This window comes from Pteronotus mesoamericanus, unplaced genomic scaffold, assembly GCF_021234165.1.
Source record: "Pteronotus mesoamericanus isolate MK-2021 breed Mesoamerican mustached bat unplaced genomic scaffold, CSHL_Meso_final contig_24, whole genome shotgun sequence".
Classification (NCBI taxonomy): Eukaryota; Metazoa; Chordata; class Mammalia; order Chiroptera; family Mormoopidae; genus Pteronotus; species Pteronotus mesoamericanus.
Window position 1 is genome coordinate 17,416,719 of NW_026555100.1, and position 23,566 is coordinate 17,440,284.

A 23,566-nucleotide genomic window follows, 5' to 3' on the forward strand; every position below is an offset into this window, starting at 1 on the left:
TCAGAGAAGCTATTGTATCATATAAGTGTTACCTTTTACAACTGAGATTCTATTTGAATTCAGGCCATTGTTATAAAATTGATCTGTACACTGAAATTTATTTTCCTAAATAAAAATAAACCACTTCCCCCCTTATTTCAAAGTTCCTTTATACTTGAGACTAAAAAGTGTCTTGGTTACAAAATAAATATTGGACATAATGTTTTTTTGTAAAAGGTAGGCCAGTGTATATCACTTTTCATCTCAAGGTTATGAAAAGGCAAAAACCGTTCTTTATAAGTAACTATGTAAAATTTGAGGATTAGGATTTCACTCCAAGAATAGCAAAATAAATGTTAACAGCCAAATAAAATAAACCCCTCTCAGGCAATTAGAAGGCTAATTGATGTACTATGTTCAACAACCATTGTTGAGTGCATAAGTGGAAGATGATTCAAAGATGAGTTGAGATACTAGAGTTCATGCTTTCAAGCAGCTTATGTTACAATCTAGTAGACACATAGACCTCACACACACATTTTTAAAGTGCTCACTCTTATATAACCTTTCAGATAGTGATCCATTTCTTTGCTTCCCTTTATAACCAAACTTCTCTGAACATCTGCCAAAATATGCTATTTCTTCACCTCCTATGCACTTTAAAAAAAAAAAAAAATCCTGACCTGAGAATATGTTAATTGATTGGAGAGAGAAAGAAACATCGATTTGAGAGAAAAACACTGATTGGTTGCCTGACCAGAGATCAAACTCACAACCTAGGTATGTGCCTTGACCACGAGTTGAACCTGCAACCTTTTTGGGGTTTGGGACAACGCTCCAATCAACTGAGCCACCTGGCCAGGGCCACCTCCCATGCACTCTTAAACCCAGTCAAATCTAGTTTCTGCCTCTACCACTCCAATAAAAGTTTTCTTGTCATGTCACCAATAAGCACCATGGTAACAAATCCAGTAGATACTTTACAGCTCTCCAGACTATCTTTCATCAACATTTAACACAGTTGACCATTTGCTACTTAATACATGCTCTTAGTTTTGTTCTTATCTCACTAAATACTCCTCCCTATTCTCCATGCCTTTGCATAATCAAAAGTCAGTCTTTCTAAGGAGTCTACACCAGTGCTGTCCAATAGAACTTTTTGCAATGATGGAAATCTTTTTATATATGTGCTATTTAGCATAGGCCACTAGCCACATGTGACTACTGAGCACATGAAATCTGGCTAGTGCGACTGAAGAACTGAATTTTAAATTTTATGTAATTTTAATTAATTTAAACTTATATAACCATTTGACCCTAATGGCTACTATATTGGACAGCACAGCTTGGAGCAAGCCCTCTCTTCTTACTTCTCCCTAAAAGTGATCAATCATCTTGCTGTTGATATTTTTCCAAATATATACCTCAAGATCTCTAAAGTGTATTTAACACCTCCAACTATATGTCTCAGATATCCCAAATTTTAAATATCTGAAACAGATCCTTAGTGATAATACAACACAATAAAAAGTAATTTGAAGAGCAAAGTAACTTCTGCCACCAAAATAAATTCATACCTTATACTGTTAGTATAATAACATTAGTCAATACAAAAATTTGCAAAACCACTTTTTAATTTAACAAAAACTATTCTGGGTAAAATTCTTTTTCTCCTTTCTGTTTTCTTACATTATCACACTTAGCTTTCTTAGGAGTCACCTTTTTTTTTTTTTTTTTTTTACTTCAAAACAATGCTTTTGATATTTCGCAGACTTAATTGGTGTTAAAAGAAAAAATAATAAAATGTTAATAGAAATGCTGAGCAACAAGTTTTGCAAACTCACAGGAAAATGATACAAATGCAGCAGTGCTTTTTAAATTGAATTGCCAGCACAATTATAATTTAGCTATTTTTGATATTGCTTATAAATAGATGATGCTAAAATTGTTAAATCTCTGAATTTTCAATGTACAGTATATACCTCCCCTCAAAAAAATTTCATAAATAATTTAAGGAACCATTATTTTGGACAATTTAGTTGGCATTATGTTTCATTGCCATTTGGCTTTTCTGTCAAATTCTTAAGGAGACAATTAAGAACATTAAAGAGATGACAACGAACACTGTTATAGGAAAAATAATTATTGCCCCAGTAATGGATTTTGTAAGCTGAGATTTTATATCAGATTTTCTTAAAGGACAGCACATCTGCATTTTAAAATGCAATGAAAATAGGTAAATATACACATACACACGTATTATTTGTGGGAAATAAACAGCATTATGCATGTATCCAGAGAGACAGATTTAAAAATTTCATAAAAATACTAATACATGATAATGAAATTAAATGGCCTTTGAGTGTTAGAAAGTTTAAAATGTTAAAATATTAATACGACAAGCAAAAAAGGGGGGAAATTCTTCAAGTTATTATTAAATCAACTACGAAAGTGTTCAATGAATGTTGATCCACATGAAGTTTTTAGAAATACTTGTGAATCTCATACATATATGTGTGTGTGTGTGTGTGTGTGTGTGTGTGTATATATGAAGATATACTTCTACAACAGAAGGTGCAGAATTAAAATTCTAATGGTAGCTAGATTGTATTTGAAATACTTATTACTACTTCAAACTCACATTTTATTAGTGTAAATTTTATCATTATAATTTGAATAAGTAAAGCTTTTAGCAAAACAAGTAGTATAAACAGCAAAATTCAGAACCACTACTTTTTAGTCATTAGGCTTTTTCTTTTAAAAAATCACTAAAAATAACAAAAAGTTCCAGGGAAATTAATATTAAATATACTGAATGCAAGAGAAGAAATTATATAGTAATAGGCTCAAACACCCAGACTTAGCACAACTTGAAAATTATACAAAACTATATTCATTAAAATAAAAGGTTTATCTAAGTTTAAACACAAAGAATCTTCAAAAAACACAAAAATTAAGTGTGAAACACACTATGTCATATTTAGACTAGCATTAAAGAGATACCTTAGTAAACATTAAAGTTAGTAGGTTCAAGTCAAAAGAAAACCTTGGAAACGTATGCTCAGTATGAAAGCTTTAGAAATAGCTTTGGTAAAAATTTTAGCTTTTCTTTAAGCTCCAGTGTCATTATTTTCCTGCTAATTTGAGTTCCAACAGTTCATTTATTTTATGTACTGCAGACTATGTTGCCAAGGAGAAAAAAATTAATCCAGTGTATTTCTATAATAAATGCAGAAAATCATATATTTAATTCTCTTTTCAGTCGAAGTAGGAAGGATACATTTATGAAGTACAAGGCTCATTAGATCAATCAACTGTATTTCTTCTATGTTAACTGTCCCAAATAAGCACACCCAAGCCAAATTTATTATGTCAAAAGTAATTTTTAAGTGCTTTTAGTCGCCACAGAAAAAGCCTTCAAATTTACTCACTCTAATGAGCATGTCCAACAATTGGACATGGGTCTGAAAGACTGACTAAAAGACAAAGGAACACTTGATAAAGGAGAAACAGAAGCAATGGAAAAATAGCTTGAAAAAGACTACTAAATTTCCATCTTTATCCTCAAACTATCTCCCTATTAGACTCAGATTGATGTTTTTAACAGCCCTTTGGGTACTTTCATGTAAATATTCCACAGGTATGTGAAACCTAGCTTGTCCCAAAAACACTTTAATAAAATAGCTTATTATCAACACTACTCCACATTCCTTCCAATCAACAATTACCACTTTATTTACTGGTGCCAAAACATATCCAATCTAGCAAATACAGCCATCATCAACAACTCCTTTTTGGTATCTCACACTTCCAGTTTAATCACAAAATCGACCAAGTTTTACTTCAGAAATGTTGTTCAACTCCACTCTCAATTTTTACCTGCCTTGTCTTAATAATCCTAGTACCTATAATTGCCTTATAAGTGGTTAAACTCCTGAGCTCAATATTGCAGTTCATCTCTCAGATGGATACCAGAATACTATTTATTAAAACCAAATTTGTAATATCTCTTCCTTACCTAAGAACTTCTTTGTTCATGCTAGCAACGAGGGTGGTTCTCTATGTGTGGTCTCTGAATTACCAATATTGGCATCATCTGGAAATTTGCTAGAAAATTCAAATTCTTTGGCGCCACTGCAGATATAATGCCTCAGAAACTCTGCAAGTGGAACCCAGGAATCTGTGTTTAATGAGTCCTGCAGGTAACAGATTTTGAGAATCAATGGTTTAAATTGGTTCTGAGAAACAATTCACTCATTTTTTTTAAATGCAGAGTTCATTAAAGGGTTCAGAAAACATTATTATTTACTTCCTTTATAGTTATTTTTAAACTATTTTAAAATTGTAATACAGATAGCATATATTCTGCTGTATTATGAGATTTTGGGTAACATTCAAACAAAACTTTGCTTGCTATTCAGAGCAAAAAATGTCACAATGTATAAAAAGGTTATGGCTCTGTTCCTGTTTCATATTTGTTTTTTTAACTCAAGTCAGCAAGCATATGCTCAAGTAAAATTTTATAAACACATTATTACAGACATATCTCATTTTATTGTGCTTGGCTTTATTGTGCTTCACAGATATTACAGATTTTTTAAAAACTGAAGGCAAGACCCTTCACCAGCAAAATGGTTACCACTTGCTTTATTGCAATACTAACTTTACTGTAGTGGTCTGGAGCCAAAACTGCAATTATCTTTGAGTTGTATGTCTATACTTGTAAGCAGAGTTCAGTTAGTTCCAGGCAAGACTCAGGTGTTTGTCCCTTCAGCCCAAATTAAATAGAAAGTCTTACTATGAGTTTTGTGTACTTCTCCAATTATATTTGTGAGGAAGTTATTCTAAGTTTGGGATAGAGTTATAATTTTACCAGCATAGGCAATGAAATAATTACCTATAAAACTAGAAATGGATCCCTAGTTAAAATTAGAAATGTTAAAATGTTTATACCAACACTGATTTGGCTCAAGATGTCTCAAAGTCTTTCTATTAATTAGCACCAGTTGATTTTTAAGGTAATATTGACTACACTTGTAACTATGTTCAAAATATGAAATATATACGCTGGAAGCCCTCACAAAAGCTAAAATACAATGTTAAATATCAGTGATAGTCATCTTTCAGTAAAATGTACATTGTAGTGATAGAAAAGTGATAACTTTTCATTAGATTTCATACAAGCAGGTTTTGCAAATAAAGATAAGGTCTCTGACAAGTTCCATGATTTTGGAAAAAAGTGTGCCTGACATTGCAACAAATATATTAAATTAATAAACATCCAAAAACTGAAACAAAACATTGGTACATGTCTGAAAGTGCTGAGAATACAAAATTATTCATCACATATACCTGATTAACTCAAATGCTGACATTATGTAAAATCCTTCCAATATAACAGAGAGAATATGAATATGGCAGATCGCTCCACTTACATTTGTAGAAGTTTTTCAAATAGCTAACTGCAAGGATGGTAAAATGACAAACAATGAAGAAAATTTTAATGTCTAAATCAGTTTTTAGCATACCATCAACTAAATTGTTAGAAGTGTTGAGGAAACTATAGTAAGAGAAATAGATAAAATTTTAAAATCTAAGAAGTGGTAGCTCCTGTAAAAGCTTCTACCAGCTTTTACAAAGTAGTAATTAGTCACTAGTAAGGACTAATATTAAGATATTTTAAAATAATTTTAGATCATCATATACAACCTGTTTTTAAATTGAAGATTTTTTGAACTAATTATAATGTTATGAATAGAAAATTTTCAAATTAATTTTTTATACCAAACTTAGGTGTGTGTCCTGAAGTAAGATACAAATACTTCAAAAGAAACAAGAAATTATTTATTAATTAAAAAACCCTTTGATAAATATCTTTCAAGTAAAAATAAGGGCAAACTAATTTGATCATCTAGCCATTTAATAAGCTGAAGAAACTCAATTTGACAGTACAGTTACGTTACCAAGCTTATAAATGTGGATGAATTGTAAGTAATGAAATTGATTCTTACAGTTTTAAGATTCATTATACAAGTAAAATAAATTCCACTCTTCTGAAATTTAAGGAGTCAGCAAAAAGATATGAGCGTTTTTTTCTTAATGTTATTGACAAATATCTCAGAATATAACAAAATGCATTATTTTCTCAATGAACAATGAAGAACTTAGATCAGGGATGAAACCATTCTACTACTTCCCTCCAAAAGGAACACTTTAACTCTTTGGCTCTACCATGAAAAAAACACCTTTCTGTTTCTCTTTAAGTATGTATCAGTTTATCTGAAGAGTACCCTGAATTTAAAAACATTACCATTTGCCACTACTTATCTGTATGAACCAGAATTTCCTAGGAACAATGCAACAAAACTAAAATACAGAATTAAAGTGTATGTTGGGCTAATATAAAATAGAAACATTTAAGTATAACTCCCATTTTTATTTCTCACTATTCTTGATTGACTTTATTTGGAGAATGCTAGAAGTTTGAAATTACAGGATAAAACTATGTTAATAAAATCCCACTTTCACTTGTTAAGAGTTCTTCAAAATGTGTTTTTTAAACATTCTCTACAAATTAGAAAGTCTGAAATCTACTAACAAGATTTCAGACGAGATAAATCCAAACTCCTAATTATGGTATAATCTAGCTATTCCTAACTAGCTTTCAGTTTATTTTCCCACAAGGAACACTTCTTTCCTTCAGCAATACTAAATGCTATATATTCCTAGAACATATGTGATTTTATGACTTTATATATGCTTTATGTCAGAAATGCCCTTCTCCCACTTCTTCAGGCAAATTTAATTTTACTTTTAAAAACAGAAAAAATGTTTCTTCCTTCTGTAAGACTCGACAGAATTAACCACTTTCTCTTCTATATGCAACTATAGTATTTATCACCACATGTTGTTATAGTTATTTAAATGTATTGTCTTCTTAAATGCCAGTGAATCCTTTGAATGCAGGATCCAAGTTATATTCATTCTTGGACCCTTTTACCCCCTTTTCTTAATACCCTAAAGTTGAAATACATGTAGAAATAAATGGTAAAAAATACCAGGTAAGTAAAAAAAAAAAAAAGGAAATAAAGTGAGACTAGTAACTGAATAAATGTAGTACCTAAAAATTAATCATTGAACAAGACCAGAATGGTACTTTCTTCTAGCTAATATACTCAAAGTGTAGTCTGCAAACTATTTACCAGTCTGTGATGAGAAAAATATGAAAATTATGATTAATTAAGCATTTAGAAACTTTTATAGAAATATGGCAGTAATTTTTGTATCTGTTGAATCTTTTTGGATCTTTTAAATTTCATTTTTCTAATAATTCATTTTAATTATATTTTATAAAGTGATAGACTGGATATTGAAAAAAACCAACAAAACGTGGATAGATTGAAAAGTACTACAACAGAGTATGGAAGATAGAAAAATAAGACCTTGACCTTCTTTTCAATGAGAATTTGATTTAGAAGGAAAAATATGATATATACATAAATTTCTGTAATATGCATTAATATAACTATCTGTATTTCTCAAAGTTGACATCATTTTTTAATTTTAAAACATATGTTACTGGAACTGTAATTATCCCTGAAAATACTAATGCACAACTAACATTTCCTTCTGAAGTTATATATGAAGACTAGATTTTGAGTTAAAATTAGGGCTTGTTTCTCCTGCTGTCTATCAGACTAAATGGCATAGACAGCTACCCATCTTTAACTGACTCCACAAAAAGCTAGCTATCCTATTGCCTGGTAAAGCTTTTTAGCTTTCTTCAGCGCTCTGTCTGACCTGCATAATCTCAAAACCCTGGTAACATAAAAGCAAAATGATTATACTTTTTTTTCTTCAGAAATTCCTCTTTCAATATTTTTATTCCTATCGAGAGGTTAACCTTTTTTCCTCAATCCTCGACATCAGGAGTTGGCAAACTTTTTCTGCAAAGAAGCAGATAATAAGTATTTTAAGTTTTGGGGGCTACGTGGTATGCTGTCACATCTACTCAATTCTGCTGTTTTAGCGAGAAAGCAGCCATAGAAACATATAAACAAATGCGTACAGCTGTGTTCCAATAAAATGTTAAAATAACTGGCAGCAGATTTTCAGATTTGGCCCAGGGACTGTAACTTGTTGATTCCTGTTCTGCACCATAGATATAACACAAAAAAAGCAATCATTAAAAAACTATCACATGGTACATGCTCAAAAATTGTAATTCTTTTTTTTGCATTTGCCATCACTTTTTTAAATTGAAAGACTGAGAGATTCAGCAACATTAAGACTTATAGGAAACGTTATTTTTCAAAAAAAATCACTGAGGTTTTAATGTGTATTTCTCTGATTAGTGACCTTGAACATCTTTTTTCATATGTCTATTGGCCATCTGTATGTCCTCTTTGGAGAAGTGTCTATTCAGGTTCTTTGCCCAGTTTTTGGTTGGATTGTTTGGTTGTTTTCTTTTTTTTGGTGTTGGGTTTTGTAAGTTCTTCATAAATTTTGGATATGAATCCTTTATGAGATGTATCAGTAAATATGTTCTCCCATTCAATGGGTTGTCTTTTTATTTTGCTGAAGGTTTGCTTGCTGTGCAAAAACTTTTTAGTTTGATATAGTCCATCTGCTTGTTTTTCTTTTGTTTCCCTTGCCTGAGGTGATATATCAGAAAAAATATCGCTATAAGCAATGTCCAAGATTTTACTGCCTATGTTTTTCTTCTAGGATTTTTATGGTTTGAGTCTAATATTTAAGTCTTTAATCCACTTTGAACTTATTTTTGTGTGTGGCATAAGGTGGTCTAGTTTCATTTTCTGTACATATCTGTCCAATTTCCCAATACCATTTAGTGAATAAACTATCTTTAGCCCATTGTATGTGCTTGCTTCCTTTGTAGTCAAATTCTTGACTACACAGGTGTGTTGTCAGAATGGCTATCATCAATAAATCAACAAACAAGTGCTGGCGAGGATATGGAGAAAGAGCAACCCTTTTGCACTGGTGGTAGGAATGCAGATTGGTGTAGCCACTGTGTAAAGCACTATGGAGATACCTCAAAAAATTAAAAATGGAACTGCCTTATGACCCGGTGATTCTACTTCTGGGAATTTATCTGAAGAAACATGAAACACTAACTCAAAAAAAAGTAAGCACCCCTATGTTCATTGCAGCATTATTTATTAATACAATAGCCAAGATCTGGAAGCAGCCCAAGTATCCATTAGTTGATAAGTGGATAAAACAATTGTGGGGCATTTATGTAATGGAATACTACCTGGGCATAAAAAAGAAGAAAATTTTACCCTTTGAGACATCCTGGATGGACCTTGAGAATATTATGCTAAGTGAAATAAGCCAGCCAGAGAAAGACAAATACTGTATGATTTCACTCTTATGTGGAATCTAATGAACAAACTGAACTAACAAGCAAAATAGAGAGAAACTCATAGGTAGAGAGCGGGCTGACAGCTCTGGGTGGGGGTTGGGAGTGGAGGGATTGGAAAAAAGAAAAAGGACTCAGGGACACAGACTAAAAAGTGTGGGGCTTGCGCAGGGGCAGGGAGAGGTGGAGGTGCTAGAGAGCATAAGGGGGATAAATGGTAATAAAAAATACAAAGAAAAAGAAAGGAAAAAAATAAAATCAAAGTAAGTATACTGAAAAATTTTCATGCCTTGTCTTTAATATCATATGTCTAGGGAAGTTATCCGGGGTGTCCAACCTGCAGCCTGTGGGCTGTATGCATCCCAAGATGGCTATGAATGCGGCCCAACACAAAACTGTATATTTACTTAAAACCATTTTTTTTTTTTGCTCATCAGTTTTGTTAGTGTTTGTGTATTTAATATGTGGCCCAAGACTTTTTCCCCCAGTATGGCCCAGAGATGCCAAAATGTTGAACACCACTGCCAGGCCTTTTGTACTATTATTAGACAACAACATTCCCACTGGCTATAAAAAACAAAAAGAGATTTACTTACTTAATTGCCACAACCACTACAACAAATAATATATGTGTAATAATTCCCACAGAGGGGCCCTTTTAAAATGAACCACAAACTTGACTCAAATAGTCATAATATCACAAACAAAACTACAATTCAGAGTTGGATGCTTTTTGTTTAACTCACTTCTATTGAGCAACTTCAAAATGCAGAGCTCTTGTTGGTATTTTTAACAAACTTGAAATGTAGATTTATTTCATCTTTGTGGTTCAAAGTTGGCCTTTCCCAGCATGTGATAACTCCTTTCCTTCAAAGGGTGAGACTGTCTCAGACTAAACACAAATCCAAATCTTCTCTTTTTCACCTAAGTTCTGTTCTTCCTAGTGGAACATGATATAGTTCTATGAACATTCTCTTCTTTATTCTAGAACCCTTTTCCCCAGAACACAAGAGAAATTGCTAAGTGTTTAATATAGGTTTCCAAGGGAGTCTTACTGTTAAATTCCAAATGCCTAAACATAAATGTTCTTATTGCTAAATCCCTCTGGAAACTCTCCTGACTCGAAAACTACCTTTATGCAAATGACTCAAAAATCTCTAGTTCACAATCCTCTAAGTATCAAGTTGGTTTTTTTCTAATAATTATTTTTAAAAATTATCATTGGACTATAAGTAGCTTTCTTTGAAGAGCAGGAATCAAGTAAAAGTTTAAAATGAAAGTAAGCGGGTTCTCTGATGGGGATTCACATTGAAACAATAATTAGAAGGCAGTATATACTATTATTCTGGGAATATGATTTCTGTGAAAAAGAGAAGTGTCCCTAAAAAGGGCTTAGAACACATCTAGATGTTTACTGAGACCTAAAATTTGAGATGGAAAAAGTTGTCATCATGGGGTCTTAATATTATTTCCTTTCTCCTTGCTTTATTTCTAGTCAGTGAATCTTATGATTTCCCAGACTTAGAATTCTGAAGTTATTCCTGATCAATTTCCATTTTGCTTGAACCTTCAATTACAAAGTCTTAGTAACTATTTTTTCTTTTATACCATTGTCACTCATTATCCTTACATATAGAGAACACACTATGCTGATACTATCTACCTCCTTTTTCTGTCAAGATTCTTCTTCAACTCCTCTATTTTAGCTAGAAGTCTTCCCCCAAAACTAATTTTAATTTCAAATGTATGTGAAATAAAATATAGCCTGCTCAATAGGACAACATAACTACTGCCTAGCAATAGTAAAATATTTTAAATAGTTAAAGAATGAGGCAAGTGCTTTAGAGTAGTAAAAACTGAATTTAAATACATAATTCATAAACAATAAAGATTATTATAGAGAAATTTAACAAAAATGGAAAACAAACCCAAGAAAGAAGCAAATGTTATAAGGCAAGACTTAAATTATGGACCTACTAAGGGCAGAGAAAGAAAACCAGAAAACAGAAGGATTATGCTTACTGTAGTAATTGATGCAGTTGCTGTTATTACTGAAGATCAAGATAAAATATAAAAGTAATCAGAAAACTATACTCACAAAAGTTACAGGAAAAAACAAGATTAGGCTTAAAAGAGGGGGAGATATCAGCAGCGATAAACCAAGTGACTTGGAAGTTGTCTAGATAGTGTTCTATGGAGTCAATTTCTGACTGGCTTATCCAGGCAACAAAGCAAGTTGCCAGTGTTACTATTGTATTTATGACACATCAGTTACTCTACCACTGGAGGGAGTCTGGTCACATATCCTTTGATGTGACTTGTACTCTAATAACTTCCTGTTCTTCACTGAGAATGAATTAGAACCCCTACCAAGAATATGAATTGGTATACACAATCTGATGGTTTTCAAGCTTTTTTTCAAGTTTGTTTCTTTTAGTTTTTATTTTTGTTTTGTTTCATACTAATAAAAATTTACACTACCTCTATAGTTACATGTTTGTAAAAACAATGAATCCAGAGGTCACATATATATGGTAATACAGCTCTATCCTTAGAAAAAAATCATAAAGAAAAAAATCATAAAGAAAAAAATGGTTAATCAAGAACAGGGAGCAGCTCTGATGTAAATGCCTACCCAAAGCAGGCATCAAAGTCACAAAGCACATGAAGTGCAGCAAACAGCATAATGGAGCAGAAGCTGAAAAAACCTTGCAAGATTAAGGCTGACAAAGATACTTCTGATGGGATAGGAAAATATATGCAAAGGATAGATACTGTAACTATGATTTTAAAATTCACTCTCCTTTTAAAATTCAGAATTTACAGTTTCCATTTACTACTCATGAAGTTAAACTGACATAAGAAGTTGCTAAGTAAATAAAACACAACTGAAATGAAAAAACAAAAATCTAAACATTGCCCCCCCCCCAAAAAAAAAGAAAAAAAGAAAAAGCAATTCAACTCAAGAATGTATATGGAGAGTAATATTCCATTTACAATAATGTTCTCTACTTTGTGCCAGGACTTATGAGAAAAGATATATAAGTAATACCTCATTTAATTATTTTTAAAAATCCTATAGAGTCGACACTATTATACTTATTTTATATGAGAAAGCTTGAGGCTAAACAAAGGTAATTTGCTTAAGGTAACAAACATATCTATCAAGAGTCAATATTCTTAGAGGTCTTTCTGATTCTAAGATGGTATTACCACTATGTTATATGCATGTCAGTGAGACTGAGTAATGATTACCTTACATTCCTGTACTATTATAGGTAATAATTAGGGGCACTGCTCCTATGTCTGCTGCAGAAAATGTCACTAAGAAATAGCTAATACAGCACTGTGATACTAAGCATTCCTGTGTTACTTTATGTTTCCAAAGTTAAAATGTGTTTAATTCATATGTCAATAAGCATAAAGAAGTCCCAACTGATTTATAATTTAAGTAGATAATGTCCAAATTTAAAGAAATTTATCCTTTTAAAACTATAATGGAGTTAACCTTTTTTCTCTTCCTCCACAAAACTATTGTTATAGACAAAAACAGAAATCTGTCAGCTTGTATCTGTGCAATTTCTTTAAAATGTGTTCCCCCGCTGCCTGGCTTCATAAACTCCATAAACCATATCTAAGCAGTCAAAAAATGTCTTTATTTGGAAAAAAAATACTTGTTAAAGCTAGGAAACCTTGGGGGTAAATTTAAGTGCTATACAACAAATTCATTTCGTATTTTCTTCCTTACTACTATAGTTATGACACATCGGTCACACAAGAGTGCAGGGAGCTCAGATGCATGTAAAGCAACATATGGATAAATTTTCCCTTTTCAGCAAGAAAAGAAAGCTTCTATGTACATAAGCATAATAAAAATGATAAAAAGTACAACTAATGTAGAATTTTATGTGCCAGGTAGGAGGCTGTTTTGTCTTACGGGTAAATTAAAGTCTGATGTATCTATGTGAAGAAACAAACTAGGCATAAGGAGTTTCCCTTATTATTAATGTTTGTATATGAGAGGTTAATGCTTTTCTTCCTTCAATCTTCTGAAAACCACAATTAAAGTACATTTTGTGTACAGTATTTCAACACAACAGAAAGGAGGTACAGAAACAGTCCTCCACTCGCAATAGAGATTATATAAACTACTATACCTATAGCACATCTACCTACATTTCTCAATAGAAGTCTATCCATAACCTTCATTTTGAACTACAAATAATATCCAGGCAGGGATCATGAAATAGCAAGCAAAGAACACATATGTAGGATAAAAGCACAAATGAAATAATATGTGGGTGTAATAAAGAACCCTCTTGTTTAATTAAAAAATCCAATTATATGACCGCTTGGATTCTTCCATATTCTTTGCTTCACAAAGGCTAGTAAATACTTTGAGAAACTATGAAATAAAGAAACATTGTGAATTGTTGCTAATAATGTAAATAAGAAAAAAAGCAAGTGAAAGACAAAAAATATATAAAAGAGGAGAGCCAAGAAAACATTAAGACAGACATACAGTTATGCTGTCTTAGTTGATGCAATATGCAAAACATAAATTTTAAAACATCTACAAGTGGAAAGGGTAAAAAGAAATGTATAGTTAATAGTATTTTCTTCTTTTCTGTTTTATTCCACTTCTAAGGGATTTATGTTGCTCTCATTTTTCCCCACTGTCAGATTAATAGTCAAGTAAAATAAAGAGAAAAGTAAAGAACATGACAAATGTATTTCTATAATCACAAAATTATGACAATATGGCATTTAATATGCCACTTATTATGTACTTAAGTACCTAAGAGATCTTTTGCCCCAGCCTAATCTTTCTATGTTATATATTTACAGAAGTAAAATAATGAGACCTGAGAGGAAGTGAAAGGAAGCAAAGGGAGCAAATAGCATCTATCTAGGTAAAAAAATTCAATATAAAATTATGATAAATAAGGTCTGGTTGGCAAATTTAATGCAACATTTTTAAATTGTTATGTAAAACCAACTATATAATCTCCTCAAAGTTATTCTTATCTAGTCAACTTATCACTGTTTGGAATTGACATGTAGAGTCACAAAATGAAAAAAAAAAAGCCATTTAACATCTCTACACAAGCTATATCCAAATTTTTACACATCTTCTAATAGAAAAGTTAGGTTCTTTGTATTTGTTGGCATAAGCTGTTTTATAAAATAAAACTTTATTTAATTAACCTATATGTAATCCATTCGGAGTCTGCGAATAAATAGTAATTTTTAGATATTGCTTAGTACCAGCACTGCTCCAAAAATTGAATGTTATATAATTTACTCATTTTATGAGATCCATAATATGAACTGAACCAACTAAAAAAAAAACTACCAAAATAAAATAGCTACCACTCTAAAAGAGACCACAATAAACACAGCATCAATTTTTGCACTATACACTATTAACTCTGTAAAGTTCATTTAAAAAGTAAAACAAAAAACATATTATTTTCCCTAATATCTTTTAAAACATATGGTAAAGGTAATTTTAAGTATTAAGATTACTGGGTCCTGAGGAACAACCATGAATAGCCTATTTCCAATAATTACAGTAGTGAGCTTTTACAATATCATTGAAGTAAATGAAAATAAGAATATCTGCAATGGTAACATTATAAAAAGTCATTTCACAAAAGTATAAACTAAAACCCATATAACATCCTATGTGTTATATTAAAAATAATCTTTATAGGTTAGTAAGGCAGGCTTATATTTGGAATACCAAAATAATGACTTTTAGATGCCATAAATATGTGCACCTATTATCATGGTGACCAAAATAGTCTAAGGATAAAGGAAACATAAACAGCTTTTGCAAGAGTATTTGTTTATCCATACTACATCTGCTTCAGAAATTATTTAAAGTGATTTTGGCTTCAAAAAACAATTATTCTGTGTCCTAAATTTATTAATAAACAGAAATTCAGTATTCCGTTAACCTAAACTGTACTGTGTAGCAATACCTAAACAAGTTATTACCATGTAAATGACTCTGGAAACAAGACTTCTGTTTTCTATTTGGATTACAGTCTGATAAATTTTACGACCTTACTGTGAGCACATTAGTATCTCTACATAACCTTGGCTAAAAAACATGTTTAAATCATCGTCTCTATATACAGTTAAACATTAATCATTATAGCCAAAGGTGTTCAGGGTCATTTTGACAATATAAATTATTCTCCCTTTGTCAAGTGTACAATTTCACAATTATTTGGCCAATCAATCACTAATCAGATGCCTTCTTTACAAATGAAGTTATAGTCCACATTACCGAGATAGCACTGACTCTTCACCTGCTCCAACTAACACAGAAGCACTAGAACTACCCATACTGTACACAGCACTAACTTATCTCTAACGCTCAGACCTGTCTATGTTCCATTTCATTCTTTAGGAGGCCGCCAACTTTAACAATAGAATAAAGCCATATAAAAAGACACAATGATAAATATTTGTCACACATTCTGAATCACAGCAGATATATTAGGCCACTTCCTTTACAGATTTTCTTCTGTTTGAACTTATTTTCATTTTACTTTAATTCATTTATTGGGGTGACACTGGTTTAACAGATAATAAAACCTTTACAGATTTTTGAGTTTCTGAGTGAAAGCCCCAAACCACGAAGCTTTGTGGCTGTCCTTGGTGCTGAAACTAACTCTATTTCTGCCCCTTCACGGGGCGGGGGGGAGAAAAAAAGAATCTGTCATTCCCAATCCCATTCTGAGATGATAGAAAAATTTCTAAATATTGTGTGTTGAGGGGCGGGGGGGATGTCTGAAAATGGGAGGCTTTAAAAAGGAACTGGTAAGTTTCTGGACAGAAAATGCTAACTAGTGTGTTGTGTGTGCGTGTGTGTGTGTTGGGCAGGGGGGGTGGGGGGAGGCGGGGTGGCGAATCGGGTTGCTAGAAACATCCAAAGGGCATCCCCCCCTCGGTGCCCGGAGACCCAGGAAATCGGGACTGCGGCAAAGACTGGAAATGCCTCGACCCAGGCAGAAGCCGCGGGCAGGAAGGCGCCCTCCCCGGGGCAGCTCCTCGGCTGGGGCCAGGCGGGTGAGGACAGCGAGGGGCCCTGCAGCTGGCGACGATGGCTACTTACGTGCCAACGCACTAGCCCCGGGTCCTTTTGTTTCTGGAGTCTGAGGGAAGGGCGGCTGGACTGAGGGGAACCCCCACCTGCATTTCTTTGCACAGAGGGGGCAACAAAAGACCTTGCCGCCCGGGCCGGCAGGGTCCGCGGAGCCTGAGTGACCGCGGCTCCTAGACGTGGGCTCGGCCCTTCTCTTTATGGTCCCGGCCGCTCTTACCGTCCCGGTCGCACAGCTGAATGGCCTCCAGGCTGAGGTTTTTGATCACCTCCTCACAGGGGCTGGTGGGGCTGTTGAGGGCATGATCCAGGCGCGGCACCTCCATTTTTCTAACCCCCTTCTCAAGCCCGCCTGCTTCGTATCCAGGCTCTCTCGGTGGTCCGGGTGGGAAAGAAGGGCGGGAAAGGGAAGGGAAGTAGCCGAGGGAGGGGAAGAGGACCTAGACGCAGCACTGAGGGGCCGAGGCTGAACCGCTGGACTGGAGAGCCACAGCCGAGGCGACGGCTGTGGCAGAAGCTCAGGGGAGTGTGCGCCTCTGAGAGACGGAGAGGGACCCCGTGCAAGGACGGGAGGCGCGCGCTCCTGGCAGGGAGGGGACGCGGCGCGCTAGGAACGTGAGGAAGAAGGCGCGGTGCGCGCACGCTCGCGAGAAGACGCGCCCACCTGCTGGCGCGAGGCGCTCTCCGCCCCCCCCCTCCCCCGCCGCCCTGCTGCCCTTCCGCGCGCACGCGCCCCCAGCTGCCCTCACGCCATGGGCTGCGTAACCCCACGAGTGAAGCATTGGAAGGCCCAGCCCGCGGAACGGTGGGTGGCTGCGGGTGACGCGCACTCGCTTGGCGCTTTCTACTGGTAAAGTCGATTTGGCGTGCTTTTCCTCCTCACAGTGTCAGTCGGAGCCCAGGTTAGCACTGCAGCGTCTCTGCACCGGGAGGTGAGAGAGCAGATTGGTTATTGGGAAAAGCGTCTAGACCCTTTGTATCCGGGTTTTGGAACCAGCGGGCTCTCTTCACCCGCTCAAGGTTTCTGGCTACTCGACCCCCATACCCTGCGTACTCAGCCGGACCTTCCAAACAGCTTCGTCTGTGTGAGAAATGAGTGGATGAATTGAGGACTGGCAGGGTTTGGGGACAGAACCAACCTCCGTCTCCTTCTTCCTCTCTCCCTCCTTTCCTTCTCTATAATGGAAAGTGTGCTTCTTCAAGTTACCATAAACTTGTCTGCCCGTTGTTTTTAGTGGCAGTTAAGATTCTGCAGTACAAATGTTTTAAAAATAAAATAGATGCATGTCACAGTCTATTGATCTCTGTTGCCATTTGCTTCTTTGGAATAGTTTTTAATTGCCTTGTTATCTCAGGATCTCCCCTTTTCGTATGTATGCGTATTAGAAACTAAAGTTTCTTTTTATGGATTTTCCAATTTCAAACATAGATGTTAACCAATAAAGTAACAATTTTCATGTAGATTGTTATAATGCTGCCCTTTCTAGCCACATTCATTTGGTCATAACATGCCTAAAGATAATTAATTGAAGCCTCATAAAACCGAAGGACTAGCTTAAGGTAAAGTAAGCCTGAGAGAAAAGTTGGCACAACTGCAAGCTGATAAAAATCTGTAGAAGATAATTGGGTTCTTAAAGTGAAGTGCCCTCATTATGAACTTAGGTATTCATGAAGATGGATGTCCTTCTTGTAGTTTGAAAGAATTCTTGTGTAAGGTAGGGGTGTCCCCCAAGGAAAGGCTAAGTTACTTGTTAAGAAACATGACAACTGTAATAGAACAACTATAAAAAATAGATTGCTTTGGCCATTTAGAATCATTTGTGAAAAAATTAAGAAATATGACAAGATAGCACATATTGGTGAATTTCCTGTGTTCAAAAGCCTAGCTCTAAAATATAGTAAAGATTATATATTAAAACAAGACAAAAAAAATAAGTCTTTTTTAAAAAAGCCTGGTTGTGGAGGGCTAGAATTTGATACTGTCAGCCCAACCACAGTGGGTTCATCTTTCAGAATACGAGTATCAATTTTAAAAATTTCAAAAGGAGCTGTGTAAACTAGATTGTCCATTTATTGATTTGCAGGTGAAACTGTAACTAATGCTTATAATTAAAACTATAACTCTCACAAATATTTATTAAGCACCTGCCATGTCCAAGGACAATATGCTAGATATTGGAAATTTTGAGTTCAAGTCTATCAGGAAAGGAAGACAAAAAAGCAAAATTATGATGGATGTTATGAGTACTTGTAGGAGTGCACACAGTGGTCGTAACCTAGTCTAGTTAGTCAGAAAAGCTTCTAAAATGATTTAATTTTAAAAGAATGGGAAATTATTGAAAAGCTTTAAATGGCAGGTTCACATGACCAGATTTTGGGGCCAAAATATTTTTGTTATGGGAAAAGGGGGTAATGTTTTGAAAATAGTAATGTGACCTTCTGGTCAGAAGACCTATTCAACCCAAAGCAGCTTTTTGCTGAAGATTTAGATTACCTAAGAAAAACAAAAGAAAGAGTTAATATTTGACTTTTGACATTTAATATAAGATTTTTTAGCAGGTTGTTAGACTTCAAATCAAGACATTGTCAAGAGATAAAATGTAAATTTGTTGCCTTTGCCAGGTGACTTAGTTGGTTAGAGTGTTGTCCTGTACCTCTGGCTTAACAAATCAAGGTTGGGCCTAGTGATCCAAATGGTAGAGTTTCTCCCATAGTGAAGACAAGATATACTATTCCACCATAAAGGCTTAGGCCAGAGTTTATATAAGGAAGATGGTGGCAAGGAGATAGGTAAAGTAGGAGGAAATTTTCCTCTCTTTGACACATAGAATTATGCAAAAGAGGTAGAAGTGCTCAAGGCAGGCCACCAGTAACACTTTTACACTCTCTCACCTTGAGGATGTAAAGTGAGCAGTTTTAGCTTTAGAAATGTAGAGATAAGTATGGGAAAACTCAAGGACAGAAAAATTTTTGTCCTGATTCCCAGATACTTGGAAGGCTATCACTTGGCCAGACTTAGGTTACTACATTCAAATAACCTTGAACAGAACATCATAGGCAGAAGGGAGGTCAGGAGTTTTACTTTCCAGATAGCTTGTGTACTCAGAAGGTATCTGAGTTGAAAGCTACCAGACCTACCATGAAATCTGATGTTAAAAGAGCAAGGTGATACGCTAGCAAAAACTGCAATGTGAACCTTGTAGGGAAGGATGTTTAAAGTACCCAAAAATGAGACCTGTCAGTCAAAGATGGTTACCAGGCCCTGACCAAACTGAGAAAGCAAAATCCATGAGTTTCTCTAGCCACCAACTTCAAGTGAAAGACCAAAAGCAACTAGGCATGCAAAAGATGTTGCCACAGAGGCCAGAAGAAGCAAAAGACATTTAAATCCAGTGACCCTTTGTCCCAGTGCCTCAAGATAATGTAAGCTCCCCTCTTTTGATATTCCCAAATACAATCTAAAATAGGAAGTTGGGGAAAAGGTAGGAATATGAAAGACTGAGGATCTTACCTAAAAAAGATGAACTTTACCTAAAGGAACTGATTAAAATACTGACTGAACCCAAGTTCCCAGATTAGACATATATATATTTAAATGAAATTTCATGAAGATGACCAAATCAGTTTTAAGTAAAATGAAAATTCTTTTCATATCTAAGTTGCAGTGTAATTGGAATTCTCATACATTTTAATCGTTGAATTGTTAGTTTGAGGTGCCCAATATTACTGTCAAAATCCTACCTATCATTCAAGCTCCAACTCAAATGGTACAGTCTCTATAAAGATTTTTCCCTCTGCCAGAAATCTTTTTGCTTTTTTTCATGGGGCTTTATAGTTATCCACAGACACAATTACACTATGATTTATGTTACCAGTATACATGAAGAATAAGACTCAAATTTGAAAAGGACTTTAAATATATCCCAATTTAATCCCTTATCCAATGTTGAAGCCTTTGACAAGAAGTTGTTTATCTTTTAATAAATAGTAAATTAAAGTACTTATGAAGTAGTTCAAAGCCTTGCTCATTCTGAGCCCAAACCTGCCTCCTGTAAGGTAAATACAAAGGCTTTCATTTTCCCCTCTGTTAATCATATGCAGTAATGATAATCTTTCTTCTACCCGCAGCCCATGTATGCTCCATTCTCTGTCTAAATATTCCTACTTCTTTCAAACACTTCTGATATCACATTGCTTTGAGTCCTTCTGTCACACTGGACACTGTCCTCTGGGTAGCTCTAATTTTTCTGAGTCCATAGGTGGACATTCCAGATGTGAAATACAAAAACATAAATAAGAACACGTAGTCTATCACAAACCCTTGCTATATACACCAGACATCTTGTAACACAGCCCAGGAGCTCATTACCTTTTCTGACAGTGATATCACTCTGGCACACATCCTGAGTTTGCAATCACATAAAGCCTATACTTCTTTCCTGAACATTTCTTATTTCCCCTGTGGTATTGTGAAAATTAAACACATATAGTATTTGCATAGAGAAGATACTCAGTACAATTTGCTGAATTATTTGACTGAATTTCAGTGCTTTGAATGTGTATAATTATATTGCTGCAGTTAGCCTAGGATTTTATCAGATTCAAAGTAAAAATAAGTTACAAAGTCCTTTAGGAAAGCTTACAAGTGCAAAGGTCATTCTTAGATGAACCACAGCCCTGGGCATTACCCACTTTTTTATGTCTAGGCAGCAGACAAAAGGTGAGGACCAAAACCGTAGGTAGAAGCAAATCCAAAAAATGCATTGCAAGTGAAGGAGTGTTATTTTTCTCTTAAAACATTGCCGTAACTTTTTGTAAGCCACTGTTATAAATGGTAGGACAAGAGAAATGTTATGATTGACGAAGTTGAAAACAATTCAGTTATTCTAATTTCTTTATGCTACTCAAATTGGTGGTGTCTGGACATGTGAATGTCAAATGAGATAGTACATAGTATTGTGTGAACTTTTAGGCACCTCACAAAGTTAGGATATAGTTATTATGGGACACTAAGAATGCTATTAAGAAAAGAAACCTGGTCAATTTTACAGTACAAATTTCTGGAAATATTTCAATAACCATATAGCTATTAGAAAACATTAAGGACTTCCATATCCAAAATATACTCATAATTTAGCACAGTGATTTTTAACCTTTTTTTACTTCATGGCACACATAAACTACTAGAATTCTGTGGCACAGCAACAATATGTATTTTTTGCCAGTCTGACAAAAATAGGATTAATTTTGATTTATTCATACCGGGTGACAGTTGTTATATTGGCTGTTGTCATTTTTTTTAATTTGATAGTCTAAGGGAAAAGAGGTTAGTGATCTTGACTAAATTGTCAGGTACTGCATGTTTTAAAAACTCTTGCGGCATCCGGTTGAAAATCACTGGTTAGTGTGTTGGGACCCTTTAGCATTACATCAGATTATGTTTGCTTTTGGTAGATTTTGCTTAATGGTAGATTTTTGCCAAGCTTATAATCAAATAGTCAATATTAATCTCTCACCAATATTTTATTTATACACTCCTAATTCTGTATCATCATATGATGGGAGGAAGGGGAGACCTCTGACAACTTGATCCATTACAAATTCACGCTGTCAAAATTCAGCTTGCTTGACAATTTAATAGCTATTACAGACTTTTCTCTTTGAAACCCCCAGCTCCACTCTCACTTTCAAAAGATGATCTCTCATTCTCTTTCCTGGAAAAAAATGTGAACACAGAAAGATATTTCTTATTGGTTCTTATCTTTAGCTCGGTAGGTTCCTGGTAATACTTGCTATATTTCCTTCCCTCATATGTGCTCTCTATTCAATGTCTGTATATTGCAGAATAGAGTTAGCTTCCTATTTTTACCCCTCCAACTGCTTTGGTCTTTTCCTCTCTTTTTTTCGTTAACGATTGCCAAATCTCCTTAATTTTAAAAGTTATCTTACTCGAACAAGTTTTCATCTATTTATTAATATTCTAAGATATATAAAGAGCCAATTTTAAATCATGAAGCTCTATAAAAGAGTTATTCATTACCTCAATTTCCTTTTACTACTCATACAATTTATCATCCATCTTCTCCACTCTGATTCTTACCCTTCAAATGTCATCTTTGGATTTGATGAGATTTTTCACATCACCAAATATAAAGGCATTTTATCACCTGCAACCTCTTTGATATTACAGCAGTTTATTTCCACTGAACTTCTGTAACACTGAACTCTACTGGATCCCTTCTTACATATTTGCCTAATGTTTATCAATTCTAGCTTCTAAGCTGCCCTCTTGAGTGTAGATATTCTTTAAAGTTCAGCCACTGACATTATGTTCTTCCCTATTTAGAGTCATTTTTTTCTGATAATGCATGCATTCCCATGAATTTTAATGTCTTTTAATGTTTAAATTCTCACCTTCATGGTCAAATCCATATCTCAAGGCCCCAACTATAAACAAAGCCATTGCCCTATTTCGAGCATTTTTATTTACATTCCCATAACCATTTCTAATTAATTAATTCATCCCCTAAACTGATTGCCTTTTCTAATTTTCCTCATTATAGTGACTGGCAGCAGTATCCTCTTAGTCCCACAGTATCATCCAACTTTTTGGTTTTCTCTTCTCCTTTTAAATCAAGCTATCCTCAAAGCAATTAAAATTTGCAGTATTTCTTGAATGCGAGATTTTTTTCTGGAATTATAAGTACCACTATCACATTTAGGTTCTCAATATTTTGACCAGATTGCTGAAATTCTTAGGTACATCTCCCTTCTTTAATCTATGCTGCTATTAAAATCAACCCTTGAAAACACTTTGTAATCAGAACCTGCTCAATAAATTACAGTGGCTACCTATTTTTGTTCTATAGTTAATGATGAGCTACTAATGCTTTTTAGGCAGGAATATGACAATTGCAGGGTTATGAAAAGATTAATCTGCTCATGTTTTATATGCTGAATGGAATGGAGGAAGACAGGAGTTTAGGAGATTATTATAGTTCAGGCGAGTAATTATAAGGTAGTATTTATAGACTGGGACAGTAGAATTAGGGATGGAAAGGAAGCAATTTGAGAGAGTGATGTTA

At 34.5% G+C, this 23,566-nt stretch overlaps 1 protein-coding gene across 1 annotated transcript in view; it reads right to left on the minus strand.

Annotated features, from left to right (window-relative positions):
* The window catches only part of PHYHIPL (phytanoyl-CoA 2-hydroxylase interacting protein like), a 44,454-nt gene extending 27,399 nt beyond the window's left edge, over window positions 1-17,055 (minus strand). The window contains exon 1 of the mRNA XM_054572761.1: window positions 16,702-17,055. Within this exon, the coding sequence (XP_054428736.1) occupies window positions 16,702-16,807 (106 nt within the window). The 5' untranslated portion in view covers window positions 16,808-17,055. The remainder of the gene's footprint in view (window positions 1-16,701) is intronic.
* Between the last annotated feature and the right edge of the window lie 6,511 nt (window positions 17,056-23,566).